Source organism: Hippoglossus stenolepis, chromosome 4, assembly GCF_022539355.2.
Source record: "Hippoglossus stenolepis isolate QCI-W04-F060 chromosome 4, HSTE1.2, whole genome shotgun sequence".
Lineage (NCBI taxonomy): Eukaryota > Metazoa > Chordata > Actinopteri > Pleuronectiformes > Pleuronectidae > Hippoglossus > Hippoglossus stenolepis.
This window is the reverse complement of record NC_061486.1, coordinates 21,375,918-21,398,364: the sequence shown is the minus strand read 5'-3', so window position 1 is coordinate 21,398,364 and position 22,447 is coordinate 21,375,918. Positions and strand designations below refer to the sequence as shown.

General features: G+C 39.1%; 1 protein-coding gene across 1 annotated transcript; it reads right to left on the bottom strand.

Annotated features, from left to right (window-relative positions):
• Positions 1-20,823, bottom strand: a2ml (alpha-2-macroglobulin-like). The gene is made up of 36 exons (XM_047339512.1): positions 20,704-20,823; positions 20,355-20,535; positions 20,124-20,280; positions 19,581-19,633; positions 18,993-19,013; positions 17,678-17,843; positions 17,507-17,591; positions 17,251-17,395; positions 15,749-15,866; positions 15,511-15,620; positions 15,254-15,421; positions 14,783-15,010; positions 13,382-13,445; positions 13,096-13,241; positions 11,804-11,953; positions 11,295-11,435; positions 11,117-11,207; positions 8,795-8,954; positions 8,200-8,425; positions 7,415-7,541; positions 7,105-7,226; positions 6,941-6,992; positions 6,537-6,620; positions 6,027-6,203; positions 5,864-5,939; positions 4,714-4,870; positions 4,398-4,472; positions 3,231-3,393; positions 2,946-3,133; positions 2,319-2,531; positions 1,458-1,570; positions 1,180-1,270; positions 1,033-1,101; positions 839-944; positions 676-717; positions 1-141 (listed from the first exon to the last, which is right to left on the bottom strand). The coding sequence occupies exons 1-36, from the start codon at positions 20,787-20,789 to the stop codon at positions 137-139; spliced, it is 4,356 nt and encodes a 1,451-aa protein (XP_047195468.1). The 5' UTR covers positions 20,790-20,823; the 3' UTR covers positions 1-136.
• Between the last annotated feature and the right edge of the window lie 1,624 nt (positions 20,824-22,447).

The following is a 22,447-nucleotide window of genomic DNA, read 5'->3' as shown; positions in this document are numbered from 1 at the left end:
GACGTTCACATCACATTATTTTATTCTCCATTAGTTTCACCTCAAACACATACAGTATTTAAACAGAAATGTGTTAAGCATTTGTGTTAAACTGCTCGTTTGTGGGACAACACAGAGACTGAAAACTCTCCTCTCTTCAAGCTGCAAAAAGAAAAAAAGAATAAATATTAGTATATTATATTCCATGTGAAGTCCAGAGTTGTTGTTGACATCATTACCTCTGCCAGGGAAGTTATGTTTACCTCTGCTGAGTTAAGAGCATTACACAAAAAGAACTGAACAAATTACTATGAATCTTGGAAGAAAGATATGGCATCAGTGATGAAGAACCGATACAATTTTGGTGCGGCTCCAGGAACTATTTTTCACTTTCTTGAACATTGTGAGATATTGTGCTTTTCAACATTTCCGTTGATTTCTCAGAGAATAATTCATGGATCTTGATGAAACAAATCTGTTTTTTTAAGTATTTTTAAGTGTGTGCAATTTGGTGATGATTCAAATAAAAATCCAGATGTAGTTAATTTAAATGTGGTTTCAAAAGGGGATTGTTGGAGGTACTCTATGTTCTCGACTCAGGTCATAGAGCCTCTTGAGAAAGGTTCTGACCAATTGAAGACATTATTACTTTTTGTGGTTGGGTTAGAATGTTCTTGTATCATCATGTATTTTTACCTGCAGCATAAGTGTAGATATATTCTGTCTCAGCCTGGTCACCTGAGAAAAAGAAGAATAGAAGGACAGATGAATTTTTCTAAAATATAACCTTTCTTCATATATGCTTGATGTGGTCTCTGTAAAGGGACTTAGGGTTTGTGTGTGTGAGTGTCAGAATTACTTGTCTGGTAGTAGTCATACATCTTGACCACGGCTGGCTTCAGGTTCTGCACTGGCAGCTCCTGGATGAGACGTAACCTGTAGTTGATGGGTATGTCCTTTGGTAGCTGTTGGTTAAAAAGAAAAGACAGATGACGCAATATGTAACAATCAGAAAATCCTTATCTCTTGACCCTCACTGTGAATTCCTCTTACCTCCTGGATGTACACCATAACATTATCATCCTTTTCTTCAACACGATTCACCAGCACGGCTCCTTTGAGCTGTGGGGGAGAGGATAATCAACTGGGTTTCTCATCAATAACGGATGTAAACTAGTCTAAGTTCCACTAATAACTCACCTCCTTCAAAGACTGTGGATCTGGGACAAAGCCAGAGAGCATTTTGATGTTCAGGATCACCATGTTTGTATTTTCCTCTTTTCCATGATATCTGCAATAAACCATAAAGATGTGAAGTCCCATACCTTCACCATTGTCCACAGTTAGGATATGTTTGAGCATGTTGGCATACCGGTTCATCCACCATCAGGTACACACTGGTATCTACAGAGCATTGTTTAACAAAAATGACAGTACACCTCCATCATTAGTGTAACTTGTGGGAGTAGATTACTTACAGGCATCTTAGCAACAGACTGAGTTTGTTTTTGGCGCCGTCAGCCTCTGCCTTGACCTCAACACTGAAGGATGTGACTTCAGTCGGAGTTGGGATGTTGTAGTTAAGACTAATCTGAGAAACAGGGAGACAAGGGAAAGTATGGGATTAAAAATATTGAAATAGAATATCAAGAATTTCCTTTGCTCAAATTTATGAAACAGAAGAACCATGTTGTTTTCAAGGGAGTCACATTTACACATCCTGATTTTAGGTTGTTGTATTAAGGGCTGCTGCACACTACAGGATAATCTGGATGATTTTTGACCTGATTCACCCCTTCTGACAATTCCGGGGGCATTCAGTCCCAAATAACCCTGAAGTGTGAAAAAGAATCACCCAAGTGTGTCTTTGAGATCCGAAGTCTCTGGAATCACCACTGTGAAAAGGTTTTCTGCAAACGTCAAGTCTGTCACTATGTCTGTGATCTCCCACGTTTTTTAAAATCTGTGAAGAGTTGAAAATCCTCTTCTACCAGGCGCAAGGTATCAAACCTTGGTTCATTTACACTAATGAACCCAGATTACAAGGGAGCCTGCTCAAAGTGTCTACCTCTTTCATGTTTAATGGCTTTATGTAGCATCAAGTCATTTCCCAGGTTGTAAGAGTTTAGGACCACCTGGTCATTTCATTCAAAATCTAAATCCAGTTATTTGAATAGTCAGACTGGCTCATTTATTTAAAATGAGAAACAAGGCTCACTGCATACAGACACCACATATAATTGGAGATGCAGCACTTTCAGACTCTGTACTGCTACTGTAAGACTGTTGAGATGAGCATTTATCAAACAGAAGCAGTTAAAGCTCCAGTGTTGACTGACCTGTATTGAAGCACATGCGCTGCCCTTCACCTTCACGCTGTACTTTCCTATCACGTCCTGTAGCCTCTTCTCCTGGTACAGCAGTTTGTTGTCCCTGTTCACATCAAATGACAGCTGACTACTGGGGGACTGGACCATCACTGTGCTTGAACCCTCTGGATTGAATACCAGAGTGGAGTAAAGAGCCAGAGCCTGAAGAGCCACCACTGTGTCCTGCAACACACATAAAATACTCTATGTTACTTTAAATCTTTACACATATAATCACTTGTGTTTACACATACAGCAGGAAGAGGTGGAAGGTCACCATTAAAAAGTAAAAGCTGACAATGGTGCCCCACTGTTATACACAAGTGATTGGGTTGGAAACTTGTGCTGTACTCCTATACTGTAACAGCAGCAGCTAACCCTTGTTGACAGGTAATGCAGCACCGATCATATTTCAGAACTTTGAAAGCAAACATGATTTTCACTATCAGGAATTTAACTGAATTTCATTTATTTTTAAGAAAACCTATTTGGAATTTTTCAGATAAGATGTAATTCTCTAACCTACTTACAATCTAAATCATAAACTAATTTATGTAAATACAGCGACACACACACACACCTCTGTTTGGCTTGTACCTGTGTGGACGAGAAGCCTCCATAATAGTTCTGCTGACCCGTCAGCCATCTGACAATGCGAGAGGTGTAGCCCAGCTCTTCAGCACTGGGCGAGGCACTGAGTTTGGCCAGCATCACATAGGAGCTGATCTCCACAGACAGAGAGGCCGATGTTTCTGTTGCTGTCTGAGTCCAATGGAGGAAACCCCCTAAAACACATCCATCCACAAACATACAGGCATAAGGTCAGCTACAGTGACAGTAAGTGAAGGCAGAACGATTTCCTTGAGGAGGACAGCAGCTCGCCTTGTTTGTGTCCAACTGTGTCAAGGTGCTGCAGGAGGTGAGCACGGGTCTCCATGTCTCCTGCCAGGGTAAAGACGTACGCCAACAGAGCTGTGGTGTAGGTGTTGCTGAGGTCATTGGCGGACTCCTTAAGGCAGGACAGGCTCTTCTTCACCACAGCATCCTGTAATGCATATTTTAGATTGAGAAAGTATGTATAAATACATAACATAAAACTCAGAATTAAGATATTATCACTATAGAGTAGAAAGAGTCTTCAGTCCATCTTCAGAACCATTCAATTAAATAATGAAGAAAGATGCAGAAGTAGCTAAACAACTACCACTGTTGTTAATCACTACAAAGACAGGTCATTATTTTATGAAGCCTACAACACAAACCAAAAGAACTGTTTGTGTTAAGATAGTTTTTTCAATCTGAACTCTCCATGAGGAAAAGTAGCCGTTGTTATAGTTAGGTTAGGTTTATACATTGTAATAGTGCGTATTATATTGTTAATTGTGAATCAGGATTAATTGTGGCACTCACAAAAAACAAAAGTGTATACTAACAGGGTGGCAAATGGGAAGATTTCAGTTTTTTTACTCATTAGTACAAACAAAACTATTAATAATAAAAAGTGAATTCAGTTTAAATTTGTGTAAAACTTTCTTTGAAAACATTAGCAATTGGTGAAACAATCAGAGCTTAATACTGTACTGAAACAGATGCCATACAATGGGAAGTATAGGAAGACATTTATGTAGTTTAGTCACAAAACAGTTTTGTGATTGCTGTGTCGAGCAAAGCCACCAGATTTGAAATCTGAGGCCGTCGTCACCTCGTTACTGAAGTAAAACAGTAGAAGTAATGTTTCCACCAATGCGCATATTGCCAACACAATGTGTGATATCACTTTGTTATCTCAGGTGCAATATTACTATTCATGCACAATAATACTTTCATAGCAGGGTTGTCAGCATAGAACAGGATTAAGTGTTTGACCCCTTCACCCTTTTTGGCATAGAGGGGTGCTTTCACCACATAACTCTTTATTCAAAAAAAGCAAACAATTATTTGTTTTCTTTATCAGTGGAGAGACGATTGGTGCACATATATGTTTATCTTGTAATTGCAAAGTTTGGAGTGAAACAGCGTGAGATAAGTTTGGGGAGGGAGTTTACTCACATCAGTGGACGAATTCATCTCCAAGAAACCGGCAGTGATGTAAGCAGTAAGCGTCACTTCATCAGACACACCACCCTGTAGGAAGGGAACAATATTCACATATCGCATCACTGTGTGTGCAACACACAGGGACCCACTTAACAAACATGATTTTGTGCTTGCAGCCACATTCACTTTAATTCCATTAAACAAACGAATTTCACCAACACATTTTAAATAAAGTACAGCAAGATATTACTCAGTGATAATAAAACGTCTACTCTTCAGTTTCAAGTGATATTGTTTTAATCACAGTCTACAGGTACAAAAAGCTCACCTTCATCCTGTTGTTAAAAAGTTTTCCTGACTGTTCAAAACAGCCATTTTTACGTTGTTTTTCCTCCAGCCAAGTTTTAGATGATTCAATATTCCTTGGGTCAATGTAGATGAAAGATTTTGCTTTGGCAAAAGATCTCAACACGAAAGCAGTCAGCCTGAGGACATCAAAACAAAGTTAGACACGACAAAAGGAAAATAAGGAGACGCACTTGTTCTGTATCACGCTTCATGATACGGAACATAACACAATATGGTATAGGTCATAAGTTTGGCTAGTTCATGCATTAGTTACCAACTAGTGCAGTGCCCGTTCTAAACCTGCCTGTTTGGAATGGCATGTTCTCTTGTCGTGTGTTCTAGAGCTACTTCAGAAATATCCCTTGTCATTAGTGAGTCCTCCTCAGACAGTTCTACAATATACTGTCACGTTTTGTTGTTTGTGTGCTGGACGTTGTGTTCAGAGCTTTTTATAAACAGTCTATGGTGAAGAGTGAAGTTAGAAAACTTTGTGTTCTTGCTACCTGGTTTATCTGCAATGAAGATTATAAATTCAATGTTTTCATAGAATTAAACTGAATTTGATTGATAACTGTTACTTTGTGTTTTATATACAATTTAAAATTATTTACTGATCTGCTGTTATTTTTTATATATCGCATGTTAGCTATTTCAGAGGTCTGACACGATCTTCAGTTAACAACTTTTCAAAATAAAAGCTCTTTAATTCAACTTGATATAAGGCATTACAACACCAAAACAAACTTTGTGCTTTGACTGTTGTTGTCATGATGGAGATCAGCACCCACAATCCGATATAGTGGAAGAAACATAATCAAATGATCAAAATGATATGGCAGGACAGATATATTATTGGCCACAGACTGCCATTTGGCAACCACAGCTGTAGTTTATCTGAGGACTCAGAAGAAGACATGATCAACTCAGTTCACAGACTGTCCATTAGCACACTGCCCCGCCCCCAATGACTGCTACAGGGCACTTCCCTGGGCCATTAATAATACACATGCCAAGTGTGATGCCAACAAGATGAACGGTTCCCAAGATATGTGTTCCGCATACAGAAACACAGACAGCTGTGGAATAAGTAAGCAGATAAAATAATTCTATGTACATCAGTTATTTCTCACCAAGTGTTCCCTGTTCCTGATCCAAATGTGCTGTAAGCTCCATCAATATGTTTGTAGTTCAGCTGTCTCTGGTAACCTGTAGAATAAAATAAATACAAGCTTATTAGGACATAATGATTCACACCAGTCCCAGATTATTCAGCTAAAGCTAACTGAGGCTCACCGCTTGACAGGAAGTTGGTAGACTTCTCCATGATGGCCGGTGTCAGCTGCTGTGTGTTTTTCAGGTAGTGGAGGATGTAGATGTTGGGGGCCAGGAGTGCCATGTTCTGCTCACCACATCCATACGGCATCCTAAGCAGCCCATCCAGGTTTTTCAGGGCTCGACCCAGGATGTCGCCTGCACAAATACAGTGACTCACTAAACATGTAAATGACTTGACACACTGATATAAAACCATGTTAACAAGCTTCAAACACAGAACTGAATATCTTTGTAACCTTGTTTAGATCGGTGCTATACAAATAAAATTATTATTATTATAATGTTTGACTAAATAACTACTTTCTGTATAATGTATGAAAGTGCCATAGTTGCATTATACAAACAAATGCAATCTCTCAAGAAGGACAATAATATCCAAATGTCCCTTTTTACTATCAATGTCCTTATTTCTGAGGCATCAAGAGAAAGGTGAACTGTTAACTCTGCAAAATGAGTTTATCCGTTTACCCAGAACTGATAGTGAGGCACGAGCTGATCCCTCGATCACATTCTCAGGGAGCTGTAACTCTACTTCCTCTGTCAAAGCCTCTCCTGTGTACAGACAGAGAACAACAACCTTAGAAACAAATTCAAGCCACGGTCAGGATCAAAACAAAGACATCATTCAGATTTATGAACAGTTAGTGGATCCTGAATCATAGCAGTTCTGATGAAGCAATAAGATCAATACAATGAAACATTGGTCCGTCTTGAAGAACAATAGCTCAAATATTACATTCTTATGGACAAAATGTATGAAAATGCATTTAAGTAATGACTTTTGAAAGATTTGGAGATGCTCTCACTAAACTTGGCAGAAAGGCCACAATAACCAATGTATACTACCTTTTTGCAAGTGGTGGTCTACTTACCTTTTGGACAGAGCAGCAGGTTGTGGGTCTTTGTCATTTCAGTTCCCTCAGCCTGAGAGGCAAAGAGGTAGGGAATAATGAGAGTTGCTGAGTTTCCAACTTGTATTTTTTTTAAAAAGGCTTTGGAATAAAGACCATTGCTATTATGTATCAAAGACAACTACCTTTACTATGAGTGGTCGAGTGACCACGTCGATACGGCCTCTTTCTGGAACGCTCACAATCTCATTGCCACAGGAAGTTTGAGATTCCACAGCCTCAGCAGTCACCGACACATTCACAACCCCTTAGAAAAAAAGTTCATTAAACCCTGTTTGAAACTTGATTGAGAATTATCTCAGATCCAATAAATTTCAAAAGTATTTTGCCACTGTGATGGATTTCCCTGATTTCACAGAGATTTAAAAGATGTGGAAACAGGCACAGTAATTCCACCACCTTGGCAAAAGTGTGGATGAAAGCTTGAAGCCTCACCTAAAGCTGTAGGGGACATGTTCCAGCTGAGGGTCAAGCGCTCATTGCCACACAAACAGGATGTGTACTTATCACCAGAGAGGGGTGTGAGGGTGTAATCTAAGGAGTGTGCTGGCGCCACAGAGACCTGTTCAAGAGACACAACAATATATTTTAAAACTGCTGATGTGAAGCGAATGTGAACAAATGCTCAAACTGCTGCATGTTTCGAGACATACAAACCTGATTCTACGTCTCAGTAACGTTGATACTAATAAAATTAGGAATAAACCAAAATGCGACCGTAAACCAATGTTGATCTTTAAAATTTGCATCTTGCATCATTATATATATCAACTGTTTAAATGAGAAACATTAGATGCTTGTTTAATTCATAACTAATTCATAAGGTGTGATGTACATTCATTAGTGTACAGATGAATTCAATATATATTAAAGGGCATCATCAACATTGCACTATATGTGTAGGATGCCCTCAGGGTCTCCACGAAGGGTTAGTGAAGTATTTTGAATGTCAATTGTTCAGAACAGTTATTAGAAAAAAAATAAAAATTGGAATCAAATTAAGATTTCACCATGAATTTGGCTACATAAAGTAATTTCAACAACCCTGCAAAACATTCCCTTCAACCTCACGTTGGTGTTTAGTGCCAACTCGTAAATGTTTGCAGGTGAAGATAGAGAACATAAAATCTGCTAAACATCAGAAAGTTAATGTTGTCATTATGATGCTAGATTGTTGCTATGCTGACATTAGTTTACAGGCTATTTAAAACTTCCTTTACCATGATGCAGCTGGAAAGGTAGTTGAAGATGGTTGCCTTCAGTTCAAAGTGCTCCCCCCGGATGATGGAGTAGGGCATCGTGAGCTCGAGGAAGAATGGCTGGAAGACGGTGATTTCTTTACGAGGAGCCAAGCCAAAACCCTGAGGGGACAAACAGAAAGCCTCCGTCTCCCAGGTGGTGATGGTATCAGGGACAAGGAGGGACACATCCTTCATTCCGGATGCTCTGGATTAACAAATACACAGAGACACAGCGACTGTGAGCTAGAAAAACTTCGAAAATTGACAAATTTGACAATAAAATCGTCATTGCAGATAAACCAGGTGGGATGAACACAAAGTTTTCTAAATTCCCTCTGCACCATACAATGTTTATAAAAAAAGTTCTGCACACAAAATACAAAAAATTGTATATTGTAAAACTGTTTGAGGTGGACTCACTAATAAGAAGGAATAATTCTCTGGTATAATATAATATAATATAATAAATAGTTTGCAGGGAAAAAGCAGAAAGTCAGAAAGAAAAACTCAGTTACACATCCTACGATGTAATAATGTAAAGTCATAATAATATTTGATTCATATACAAGCTCACCCAACTTCCACCAGGTCCCATATCCAAGTCTCGGGGAAGAAAGTACGGACTGTCTCTATAGCTGGAAGAGGAGAGTTTCGGGCACCATGACCACCAGGCCCGGCCATTCCCCCTTGTACTTCCATTCGGGCCATTACAGGACCATTGTCATATGAAACACCTGAAAAGAAACCAGAAAATATTCAACTAGAAAGACAGAAGTAACCAGTGGTGGGATGTAATGTAGTAAATTTACTTAGTTACTGTACTTAAGTACATTTTTCATGATGTGTACTTTACTGAAGTAGATAATTTTTTTTATGTTGTAATCAATGAGAGATCTGTATCTCTGAACCAATCAGGACATGCAGGAAACATTAGACACTGCCTCTTTTAACGCCAGCAAAGCTGCAGATGGAAAATGGATTTGACCAGCCATTATGATGAATAGTCAGATGGTTGAGAGAGATGGCAACAGATATGTCGATGGGAAAGTTTACCTATATTGTTAAAGGACAGAAGTATGGATCCCTGTCATTTCCTATCTTAAAAATGGTGATGTTGGTAATCTCATTGATCCAGAGGATGATTAACAAATACAAATAAAGAGAGCGGACTGTTGGATGTCCGGAGCAAGGGGGAGCCCTGTTAAGTGTTAAATTGCTAATGTGTACTATCATTAGTTAGCCACTTATTATATTGTGTTTGTATTATGTGCTGCTGATTGTCATTATTTTCTTTTTCCTATTATTAGATGTGAGGTGGGGTGGCAATGTTGATTAAATAAATTGGTATTATTAATGTACTGATATTGTAGTGGGTGGGGGTTCAAGGGGCAATGGTGTGTCTATAATATTGTTAAGTATATGTGGAAAATCAATAAATAAATGTAGGAAAAAAGTAATGATGAATAGGCTACACACTTTTACTTTCAATAATTTACAACTATTTAAAAGAAAGTACTTATACAAGAAAAAGTAGAAACAATAGAAATGCTAATGTGGTCCTCTTACTTTTACTTGAGTTCATTTTAGTTTATTCATTTATACTGTTACTTGAGTAAAATGTTTCAGTACTTCCTCCACCACTGGCAGTAACACTATGAATTGTTTTATTGCACGTAATCCAGTCTGTGTTTCTTAACAGTGCAGGGGTCTCATTTATCACCGTTGCGTAAACACAAAACGGGCCCTGAAACGTGCGTACGCCACTTCTCACGCAAACGTTGGGATTTATAAAAACAAACTTGACGGGAAAATTTGCGTATTTCCACGCAAACTCTGACCCATGCGTACGAACGTTTTGGAGACGGGAAAGTGGCGACACAGACGTGAGGTGGTGAACTGAAGCCAGATTATTGATACAATTCATCATTTACATTAAAACCAACAGCTTAGTTTTGATCGCGCAACATTTCTGTTCCACACGAACCTTTTAATTAAAACATATACAAATCAATTTACAGCAAATTACGTTTAGATTCCATTCAACAGCGGAGTTACGGAGCCGAGTCATTAATAGGTTTTAATAATATCTTCTAACACTGTGCGTGTATCATCAAATCACTGCAGTGAACGGGACTGTGCCATCAGGCGCACAGAGCGACCTGGAGATCAGAAATTAAGAATCTTTCCAAATAATATCCCAGAGGAGGTGAGGATCCACTGATGTGAGGGAATCAGTCCGATGCTCGGAATAAATAAATACTGCCGTGACACTGGTGCGTGATGTGTGCACGCGAATGGAAGGATGAGGAAGAAACGAGGGTTCAGCGATGTCTGATCAGCTAATATATTATATTGATCTGTGATCTGTGATCTTTTTTTTACTTCAGGCTCCGTTCTTTCTATCGTCTTCACTCTCACTCCCCGTATTATCCACAGCAGCAGCAGAGTATCAGTGTATTTTCTTTATTAGTGACATCACTGCTGTCCCATGAATCGCTCTTCACCCCCACCTCACTAACAAACACCTCGATGTCAGTGTCAGAATGTTTCGCTTCCTCTTCTCATCGCTTGATGCCGTGACTCCGTCAGGACTCATGGTGGAAACCCATTGGTCAGCAGCATAATTTAATATTCATGCCGTGCTTTGCATTGACCATTTATGGTTGAAAGTGGGCGTGTGGAGGGCGGATTTGGAGGCAGATCCACGTACGAACGTTTCCAGGTGGACTGTGATTTATAAAGCGAACATTGCGTTCAGGTGTGCATGCGCACGGTTTTATAAATCGGAATTTCCTTTGGCGTACGCCATTTCCGGCTTTTGGGCGTACGTACATTTTTAGTATGAATCCTACGCAATGTTTGATAAATGAGACCCCAGAACAGTTAGCATACTTACCATAGTGGCCTTGGTTGTATTCTCTTCCTCTGAAGTTGAGGCATGGAGGCATTCGGATAAACAAGTTTGTAGCCATCTTCAGTCCAACGTTCTAGACATTCGAACAACATACAACCATTAACTGCATGTAAAAAAAAAGGAAATCCTTTATTATGATGGTATCTGTATGTGGATTTACCTGGAAAACTGTAAATGCATCAGTACTCTCAGCAGGACGTGGATAAATGTATCTTCTTGGTCTCACCCGCAAGCATTCTACTGCATCATATACATCATGTGGAATATAAGACACTTTGGTGACAGGCAACAAGTCAAAAATCTGTAAAGAAAAAAAGGTTGAAAGCTTGAAACTGCTGCATGAAGATCTGATGACTGTATTGGTGGATTTAGGGCAGTTTCATCTCAAAAGGTGGATGTCAAGTACAAAACACTCATTATCTAGTTCACGAGCGGTATGGAGACATGTTAAGGGTTTTTCTGTTGTTTTATTACGTCTGAAGATAGGTCACTAATCAGCTACACTGTTTACCCCTGAAACTCCAAAAGTGTTTTGTGGATTCAAACACTTCAGGACATAAAGCCATAGCCTCTGGGTAACTGATATTATAAATGGTGGAAAAGATTTTGCAGAGGAGTACTAGAATAAAACTCCAGGATGTCAACATCTATTTGTAGAGTAGCAGTTACCTTGTCTGCAGTCAGACCCTTCCCTGGCCTCATGATGAGGACGCTCTGGTCGACAGCGCTCACTCCACACAGGGAGTCTGGTTGGGCCTTCAGCTGCATGGTGGTCTCCTCTCCTGGGACTGCTGAGGATAGAAGAAACTCCAGCGACACCTGACAAACACAGAAAACACACATCCCACCATCTGGACTTCATTGGAATAAGACTAGAGTCTATAATATTGACAGTGGGACATTAATGTATATTCTACCCAAACTTCTTAAAATGTTCAACAAATGTCAAAAAAGATGAAGGAGCTGGTATGTGTTCCGGAGGGGAGTGGCCACATGGCAGATTGACCTGTCGGAGTTTGCTGTATAAATGAACTCATGATGGCTGATGTCCTGTATTTTAAAGCTTGATCAAACTTCAGGACAGATGTGGAGAGCTACAGACTTGACTGCTGAGAGGGGGGGATTGTGCACTTTTATACACACTACAGTTTGGGTTATGCCAAACTATGTTGACTTATTCCACACATGAACACCAGAGAACATGGTGGTGACCTGCATATGCTGTTGGCACGCTTTTGTTGAGGGTAGTCCCATGCAGCAAAACCAATGGTTGGTCTCAGTTATTAAGGATATTACGAGCTAAAGTTATCGTTGCCACTCTCCACTGCCTGTTGTGCTCAGGCTGGTTCTTCCTTGTGGTGATGGAGGAGGTCAGAGCAGCATAGCTGTCATAAATGATCTAGTCTCTGTGGATTGGCTGACTGAGATGTTGATCTGCACTTTCTGGCTTAAGATGAGGGACATGAATCATGACACAAGTGAACTCGTCCACAGTACACAGATGACAACACAACATGTCTGGTTTGTCACTGAACTCAGGTAAAAGTAATTCATCTGATGTGAGTGTGGTTTTTCTACATGAACACATACTTTATATCAGTGCCATCTAGCTTATTGATTTATTGATTCATAAATGCTCATTGTGGCCTTTCAAATCTAATTCCCTGTTTGATTTGTATTATTGGCCATATTCTAATAAGAAGCCTTATTTTGATCCGCTCCCGTTTGCTCAAATTCTCTGTCCTCTCCTCCTATAGGACAGGGCTGCATATGCACACACACACACAAACTGAGCGGTAACACAGATAAAGAGTTGAACTTGTTGACTACTTTCTCAAACTGGCTTGCTACTCCATATCCTTGTGGAAAGCCTGGGTACATATCCACATTATGTAGCAAACACTTTCTGCACCTACATCTGACAAGCGCAGCTGGTGCCTCATGGTTTCTTCTATACTGACCTTGTGACTGAAGCACTTCTCTACGGAGAAGTCAGCACTGTGAGCGATCACAGTCTCACTGGGGAGGACGGCGTATGCCAAGACCTGGACTTCTGGCGACATTTCTGGATGCACATTCAACTCAAAGGATATTCCACCCTCAGTCACTAAAAGGTGAAGTTAGAAACAACAAGTATCATCCACATGTCTCCATGTAATAAAACAGCAGTACAAGTATATTTTCATTCCATGTATATCTCAAATATAAGATTTTCCAGACTCTTGATTAAAGCCCGTCTCTGCTCACCCGGAAGGTCTTGAACTTCAATCTGTTTAAATCCTTGCATGATAATAGCTCCTCTGGATAAGACCTAGAGAGTTTGTGACAAAATGTCAGAATGAATGAGTCATGCAAAAATAAAACCTCATTCCCTGGCACAATAGATCAGTGGTTCTCAACTGGTCTGGCTTCGGGGCCCACCATCACCCCTTAATGACAAGCTGCGACACAAATCGAGGAAAATTTTCAACTTCTCAAATTTATTTAATGAAAAGATGGTGCAGTTTGAACCTGAAATAGTACAGAATATGTGTATGACAACACAAAAAAAACAAGTTTAATGATAACCAAAACGCGAGCAGGTGGCGATGCTAGAGAGGGGAATATTCCCTTTTACACTCAATTAGCTGCATTTTAATAAAAAAACCAAAAGTGCATCTTAAGGACACAAGGTAAAACAACATATATAACAATTCAGTAACTTCAGCCTTTTTTAACAGACTCAACAGTGCTTTCATGCACAAACATGAAATAAAAAAGTCCAACTACATTACATTTCATTTAGCTGACGCTTTTATCCAAAGCGACTTACAATAACTGCATTCAACCATGAGGGTACAAACCCAGAACAACAAGAATCAAGTACAATTTCTTCAAAAAATCAAAACTACAAAGTGCTATAAATAAGTGCCAACTACTGAGAAGTAGTTTCAAAAAGACTCCTCACACTCCTTAACAAAAACTGTTAAGGAGTGTGAATAGACTGCACTCCGCTGCATAAAAAATCCCCTTAAAAATAAAAGCACAGGATTTTTTTCTTAACATTTGTTTTTGCCCAGGCAAAGGCCCGCGACCCACTGAAAATGGGTCCGCGACCCACCAGTTGAGAATCAATAAATGCAAGTTTATATCAAAGGTTTTTTGATTTAATTTAATGAACATTTATTTATAATCGAAATTTATTGAGGGAGGCCCTCATTTGAAATTAAGTCAATTGAGGGGATACAATAAAATACACATAAACAGATACAGTGAATAAATTAACACAGTAAATATGATGCATAGAGAATACAGAACATAAAACAATTCAAGTAAAATCAAGTAAAACACATTAAGAAGATAAAGCTAAATGGCTGTCAAGCATGCAAATCCCCTGGGGGAACTGAAGTTTTTTTTTTTTAAGACACTTTGCAATGAGTTCCAGGCAGTAGGCGCAAAGAAACTAAAAGCAGTTCTAACAACCTCTGTACAAATGCGAGGGGCCTGCAATGGAAGCCATTCATTTGAACACGTTTGATATCTGAACTGATCCTTTCAGTCTGATGTCAAAAACTGACATGAATGTCATTTTAAAATACATTTTCCATGTCCATATTTCTGTGAAAAACATCTTGTGATAAGCTGAGAAATAGTTCACTGACAACTCACCAGGTAGATCACTATTACGGAGGCCCCTGTCTCTCCAACGACAGTGTATTTGATGGAGATCTCTTCTTGTGTGTCACAAGACAGTGGATTTGTCTTCTTCACCACCTCCAGGGAGCTGACTGTTTGGGTGTCAGCAGAGGGAGGTTGGGTCATAGACACTGTGTGATGGCCAGTCTCGTAGTATCGAGTTCTATAACCAGAGTAGCCCAGTGTTGGTGTATTACTAACCTAGATCGTAGAAAAGAAACACGATGAAGTGGAAGAAAACTTTGGAAAGTGAGTTCAGTTATCATAGAAAAGCTAAATGTCAAGGTAAATATACAGTTCCTGTTGCAATATGGCCACTATACAATGGAGCACCCATGATCAGCTGCTGTACTTTTAGAAAACACCTTAGCTTCTCACTCTTGGGCCGTGTTGTCATTGTCATGAAGGTGATTTTATGTGGCTGACGAGTTATCTCGTACTTACGTGAAGGTTGATCTCCCCATTGCGTTCAGCTGTGGAGAATGAGAAAGTGGCCACACCATCGCTGTCAGTGGTGAGATTCTGCAGCAGACGTGAGGACCACCTCTCACCTTCAAACAGGTAGACCTGCATGTCAGCTATGGGTGTATCATTGAAGTGAACCGCTTTCACCTGTTAGGGGCAGAGCATTGTGTCAGTGAGGATGCACATTGCTTTGGTCGAATGACAGTGACGACATCAAGGGAAAAATCTGCACTTACTTTTCCTTCCACATTTGATCCTTTGTCATAAATCTTGGGTGTGTCGATGAACATCAGCTTTCCAATAACATATGAAATCTGCAGTCTCTTCATTTGTTGGAGTGAAATACCTATAATGGAGTCCTCCATGTTACAAGGATGTATGTAACATGTTGTTCAAGTAACATATACTGTATAAATTTGCTACAAAATATCTCTTTGATGTATGAATAAAATATCACATATGACAAAGACATGCCTGTCCCTTCCTCTTCCACTTCAACAGTCAGATCCAAGTAATCTTGTAGCACCTTTTGGTCGAGTTTGGTGAAAGTTGTCATCTTGAAGGTAAAAGTGGCACAACCTTTCTTTCCCGTCTAAAATCACAAATGAAATAAGATTAGATAGATTTAATTCAAACTTACACTCCTTTCATTCATTCAGTTTTCACTTAACGTAGTTTCACAGTATTTACAGTCTGAGGGTCATGCTCTCCTCAGACAACTACGTTCTGCAGAGTGACATGCAAGTTTAACCTGGCAAATGTTCGGAGCACCAAAGTAACCACCTAATAACCATTAACAAATGCCATCGTAATTAATGTGAGTATTGAGGACTGAAACTGCCAAAATAAAAAAGGAATAAATCATCAAAAAATATCAATAATAAACATATATAAATAAATATAAACAATACATACAGTTTGAAAACATGAATGTATTACATAAATACATATCTACATGCATTTTTTAATATTTTTTATTTTCACGATTATTTATTTATGTCCCTAGCATCCACTAACATTAACTGGCGGTAGATATTAATTTGTGCGGTAGAACAAGGGATATTCTCCATCTTGTCCTATTTTCTAAAATGGGAAAGTGTTTAGTTAAAAAAGGCATAGAGGTAATGATGTCTGATCTACTGGCTACTGGCTTGTATGGCAATGCTATGCAAGCCAGTAGCCAGTCAGATTTACCTTTAGCCTCAGCGCACCCTCATGTTCGGCCTGTATCATTGATTACAAGACCAAAGCACTTGATGAAGCTAAGGTGCAAAACTGAAGTTGTGTCCCTAACATCCACTGTTGGCCACTAACACCAGCTAACATCTACTGGTAGTTGGTTCCCTAAATTGTGCCAAAGAACTTCAAACGTATATTCAACATCTTGTCCTATGTTTTAAAATAAAATATTAATTTATGTCTTTCTAAATGCATTTAACTTATTTATTTAATTGTTTATCTCGCAAGCATGCAATCTGCATTTTCACATCATTTTGTTCTGTATTTCTGTGTCTGTATGTTAATGAGGTGGGCGGGGTTTACTCAGTCTAACGCTGGCATATAAAAGTAAATAAATAAATAGATATGGTAAATGAAGTAAATGAAATAATGAAAATGAAAAAATACAAAAGTGTGGTGAGGGAAAGGGCTGTTTATATATTTATATGTAAGTATCCCTTTATTTTTACATTTGTTCATTCATTTACGTATTTTAAACTTATTTATTTACTTATTTGTTTCGACATTTATGTTTAAGTTTTTTTCTGTATTTCTGTGTCTGTATGTTAACGAGGTGGGCGGGGTTGACTCAGTCTACTGCTGGCATTTAAGAATAAAAAATAAATAGATAAATCAATAAGTAAATGAATAAATTAATATTTGAATGAAGTACATGTCACCTTCCCCACACTGATACACAGAAAAACACAGTTACACTTTGCTTCTTGTTCCTGCTGAGATGATTCTGTCCACTGTACCTCCTTTGTCTCCTCGTAGCATGGGGGTGTTATATCAGGCAGTCCCTCTGGATTATCAGGAGTAACTATAGCAACATAATAGCGACTAAGAGGTCGGCAGACCTTAACTTTGACACTGCCTGGCACAGGTTGTCCATATGTATACCTAAGAAACACATTGTGATTGTTGAAAAGGAGACATCCAATCACCAACTGGATCTTATTCAGAGTTACAGTATTTTGAGAGTGCACTTGTCAAGCAAAGGATTTGACTTACTTTGCACATATTTCAGCTTTTATTTCTTCCTGCTCAATACTGACGACATCAGCTGCCGTTATTTTTGCATCAAATTTAGGCAAAACTGTGGATGAAATATGGTTGTTACAAATTATTGCTACATTGCGGGTAGATGGAAATGGGATTTTTTTTTAAATAGCCATAACTTACCATATTTCTCCACCTTGAAACTGTGATATATTTTATCCTGGCCAACGGTCACAATAACCTGGTAGATTCCTTCCTGGGCCTCAGAGTTCAAGGAGTAAGAAAGTTGCAGTATGCTGCTATCGGCTGTTTTATTCAGCCACTGTGCAACTCGGTTATCATTAGAATCCTGTTTCATAAAATAAATGGGAAGGAACATGTGTTTATGACACAAAAATGCAACTCATGTAAAGGGATGTCACACAGAAATACAGCGCTCAACATGCTGCTCAGCATTTCATATTGTCCTTCTGATCAAATTTAACTATAAGCCCACACTTTAACTACATACAGTATTATTTTTCAAACTACTCTAAAAGCATTAGCAACACACTGTCCAATTACAGACACTGTATATACAGAAACAAATAAACATTTCAATAAAAAAAATATTGAATCTAGTCTGACAAGAAATCATCTGTAAAGGTCCATTTACTGGCATTGAATAGCTTTTCCCTATCATTGAACACTGGTTGACAACCACAACTTGAATTAAGATTTTTCACTGATCAGAACATATGGACTTAATTTAAAGGGCCCATATTTGACACTTTTCTGGGATTTAATTTGAGGTATTGGTAGCCCTAAAATGATATATCAGTGGTTTAAAGTAAAAAAAGACTGCTGCAATGTGTATTTCTATGTCCTCTCTTCTGCCTCTCTCTGGAGCTGCTGGCGGAACAGGCTGTTTTCGCATGCCTCATTCATTATTTATGAGCCCTTCCTCAGAAGCTGGACTGGTATCGGCTGAATGGGGTCGCGAGAAGATTGCGATTCCATGATGACATCACACGGAGAGGAGGTACGAAACGTAACGTTCCTGTAACATATTTCTTAGAATGGACTGAGCTGAAAAGTCTGTGGAGTGACTGTTTTCATACTTTGAGGGTCCCTACTGACCCCCTTCAAGTAATTACGGATAGTAAAAGCCCAGAAAATGTATTTTGCACAATGTGGGCCCTTTAAAAAGGAAAAGGTACAAATATGTAAAAAGATTTAACTTTCATCATTGTTGTAACAGTTGTTCACATGTAAACCCTCTTGTTTCAGTGAAGCCAAATTTAACAGGTTGGTAGCAAAATCTTTAAAACTTAATTTACTCTTAAAGTTTTAGAATTTTGAAATACTGACATGAAACATTTTGTTGGCTTGTTCACTCAGCTCGTGGGGCACTTGATGATTTTGGGAGGTTTACATTTTACCAATATGTTAAACTCCTCTACTTCAGTGTACAGTGTGATAAAGTGTGAGTGTATTATAGTGTGGATGTTAGACTTACCTCAACTTCAATTATATTGTACTGCAAGAGAAGAAAGAAAGAAACAAAGAACTTTGTTGAAAGACAGGTTGCTTTACATTGATCTCATCATGCAGTGTCATGTAGTGTCCAAACAGGGTGGGTAGGAAATCAACAACACAATAGTAGCGAGCAGCTAAAGCTCTGATGTGTCGCTATCAATTATCTAATGCAGAGACCAACAAGGTCAATGTAGATGACAGCTATTATACTACACACAACCTGAAAATAGGCTTTTTCCATAGACAACCCGCTCTTCTATTTCTACTTAATTTGATTGTTAAGTCTCATAGGTGGCACTTTAAGTTTTATTTTCTTCAATAACATGTTGCGATATGAGAAACTAGTGTTAGCGGCCTGCAGGTCTATAGACTCCGCAAACGGAGTCCTGCTTGTACTATTGACCCTTCATCAGGAGCTAACTGATTAGAGACATACAGTAACTGTGGTTAAAGGGCAAATCTATGTCTGTCTCTTCATTACATAACTGATGTTCAGTTGTCACACAGAATCACTGATACTGTGGTTTGTGAGTGGAATCTACAAGATGGAGACAGTTCAAATACTCACCAGCCGATTCGTGGGTCTCATCCTGCTGTCCAGTGTGACGACTCTGAAATGCACTGAGAAATTCAAAGAGGTTACATGAGGCTTTTGCTAAATATCCTGACAGGCCACTTAAACTGCGGTCTGCACAGAGCTGATAACGTTACTATCTGTTACTGTTTGGCTTTAAAATCATTCTCTCTGTTATCTCTCTGTTTCTGATTCCCTCAGGAAGCCACCAACACATCAGACCCAACTTGAATTGAAATTAAAATACCAGAGTAAAATTAAAGCAAAACGTGATAAAACAAGATTAAATGTATTTTCTTTATTGATCTGTCAGACATTTAGTCTGTCGCCATCCGCCACGATTATTCTATTCATACATAAAACGAGTCAGCTCGTAGATCATGTGAGAGCCAGGTGTTTCCCATCACGCCCTGAGGCGTTGACGAGTATCTGCAGTCCCTGACCCCAAACACTCCGTTGATTTTAAAGGAGAAAGCTGTCTATAACTGATATACAGCATATTGTGCACAACAACATAGAACATTAGATCAAAATTACTTGTTTGTCCAGGGAGGTAGATGGGTTTATCTGTTTGGACAAACGTCATCGGTTGGTAGACAGTGGCCTTGACTTTCCTCACTTCTTTTGAGTAAAATGTGTCGCCTTTCACCTCCACCTCAAAGTTGTACACCTCTTGATTCTGCACCAGGGGAACCTGTGAGAGAAATATGTGTTAATACTGAATAAATGAACATGTCTTCTGAATCAAAGACTTTCTTATGAGCTGACCTTGAAATCAATGCAGTCATGAAACTCCTGACTGGAAGATTTTCTCAGAAGGGTTGTGTTCATTTCAGCAGAAATCAGAGTGATGGTCATGTCCAGAGTCTCGTTGGGCTTCAGGAGACTCGCACAAAATTTGGTTTCAGCTCCAGCCTCAAGAACTGCAGGGATGGCTACCATGTAATGCCTATAGACACAGAAACATACACAGATGCCATTGGGCAGCCTGTCACACTGGATCTCACACGCAGGGAAAACCAACCCAAACTTCTGTAGCAAATCAACAAGATCGAAACCCTAGTTTGAAAAGAAAAGTACACACACACACAAAAAAAAAAAAAACAGGCAAACTTACGGTTCTGCCAGGACTTGAGCGAGACACATGCAGCTCAAGAGGACACAGAGTGTCCATGTCCACATCTGAATCCCAGGACGACCCATGACTGACTGAGATGATCCTCACAGTCAGCGTCTGTTAAATAGCCACTGATAGAGAACCCCCGCCACCCCACCCTCCAAACACACACACACACGTCACATAGGGTTGACCTGAGAGAGCTAACGGCCTCTGCTGTGGTGCCATAGATTCGATGTTGAATTATAACAAGTGACAAAATAGAAATGATCTCACATCATTTTAAAAAGGATTTTATGTTGTGGTGAACACAAAGCAGGAGCTGGAATATCAGGACAATATTCTAACTGGGTGTAGATGTTCTAAAGCTATTATATTGTGTAAGTGTTTATCTTGTACATTTTCCTGTAACTCATTGCCAGAGATGCTGTTGTATTATTGTGTTATATTAATGACGCTGCTGTAGACACAGGTTCATGAGTGATGGAAACGTGATAAGTGGGTGAACACGCTAAGTTAGCAAGACAACAAGGTGAGAGAGCATCTCAGTTGTTGGTGTGTTTTTGACATCGAACATGACACACTGGGGGGAAAAAACTGAAAGACAAACTCCTCTGCTAGCACTGCGAAAATTTCTTTTTTAGTGAATTTACAATTACTTAAAAACCTGCGTACATCCACTAATTTTGGTGTAAAAGAAGGATACCTCAGCTGCAGGTATCCTTGTTGGGTTCTGCAATGTTGCCCTTTACCCAGTGGGGGATGTTTGGTTTTGGGATGCTAACATCTCTGACTCAGGCCAAAGTAGACTTTTTTTCACCAGTAAGTAAACCTGTGGACTGATAAAGTCCTCAAAGTTGCTGATGGATTACAACACACAAAGCAATGTGCGATCTATTTAAAACATTCATTTGTATTTGCTAAAGTCTTTATAAAACATAGACATATATATGCAACTGAAATGAATATGCATACAATTCATGCAGGCACTGATTTGTATCTGCATGAATCAGCCCCCTTCTGTTCGCAACTCTCTGCAGCTGCTTCGGCATATAAGACCTGGAACAGGATCAAGTCTGATCCAGGTTACACTCAGATACAAGTACATATAATCTGAAGGTAAACAGCGACTTTGATGACAAAGTCTTCAGGTTACTTTTCATACACACTGGTAAAAAAATTACAATTACGCAATTAAAGCCCCTGATCTGATCTAGCAAACAAGTCCTTTTTGACCCATGCTCTTCTGTTGCATATAGTTTCTTCTGTTCAAACATGAAGTTAATTATTGCAAAAGAGAGAGAGCACAAGTGCAGCCTATTTTTGAGTAAAAGCAAAAACTAAACCAAACACGTTGTGTAATGCCTATTGGAGTGGAGTTTTTCTTTGTGATTATCTGCTGCACCTCTGGTTTACCTTCAACCCTGAGAGACTTGTAACATGTTGATGTTGAACACAAACCGTGAAACTGCTTTAATATGAGCAGCTTAGCGTCTCCTGATCTTTTAAATTTACACTCACCCACAATATCACTGAGGTCTGCAGATCAGATGCTTCTGGAAGTCCTGAGAAGGAGATCAGACCCTTTCGGTTGTTTCTCCTCCACATGAGGACCTCACCCTAGTCTCTGGCTTTTAAAACAAGTTGAAACTTGTATTTATGTGATTTTATTTTATTTGACTATTTAGTTTCCACTTTATTGTTTAATTTAATAAAATGTATCATCCCTGTTTTAGCTGCACAG

What these genes read in the sequence shown, in the direction of transcription:
- a2ml (XM_047339512.1), bottom strand. Translation starts at nt 20,789, where the DNA reads ATGGGTCGTCCTGGGATTCAGATGTGGACATGGACACTCTGTGTCCTC. An exon ending in TGAAGTTCAAGACCTTCCGG is followed by an intron (nt 13,242 to 13,381) that starts GTGAGCAGAGAC and finishes TTCACCTTTTAG; the next exon opens with TGACTGAGGGTGGAATATCC. An exon ending in AGATGAATTCGTCCACTGAT is followed by an intron (nt 3,394 to 4,397) that starts GTGAGTAAACTC and finishes TATGCATTACAG; the next exon opens with GATGCTGTGGTGAAGAAGAG.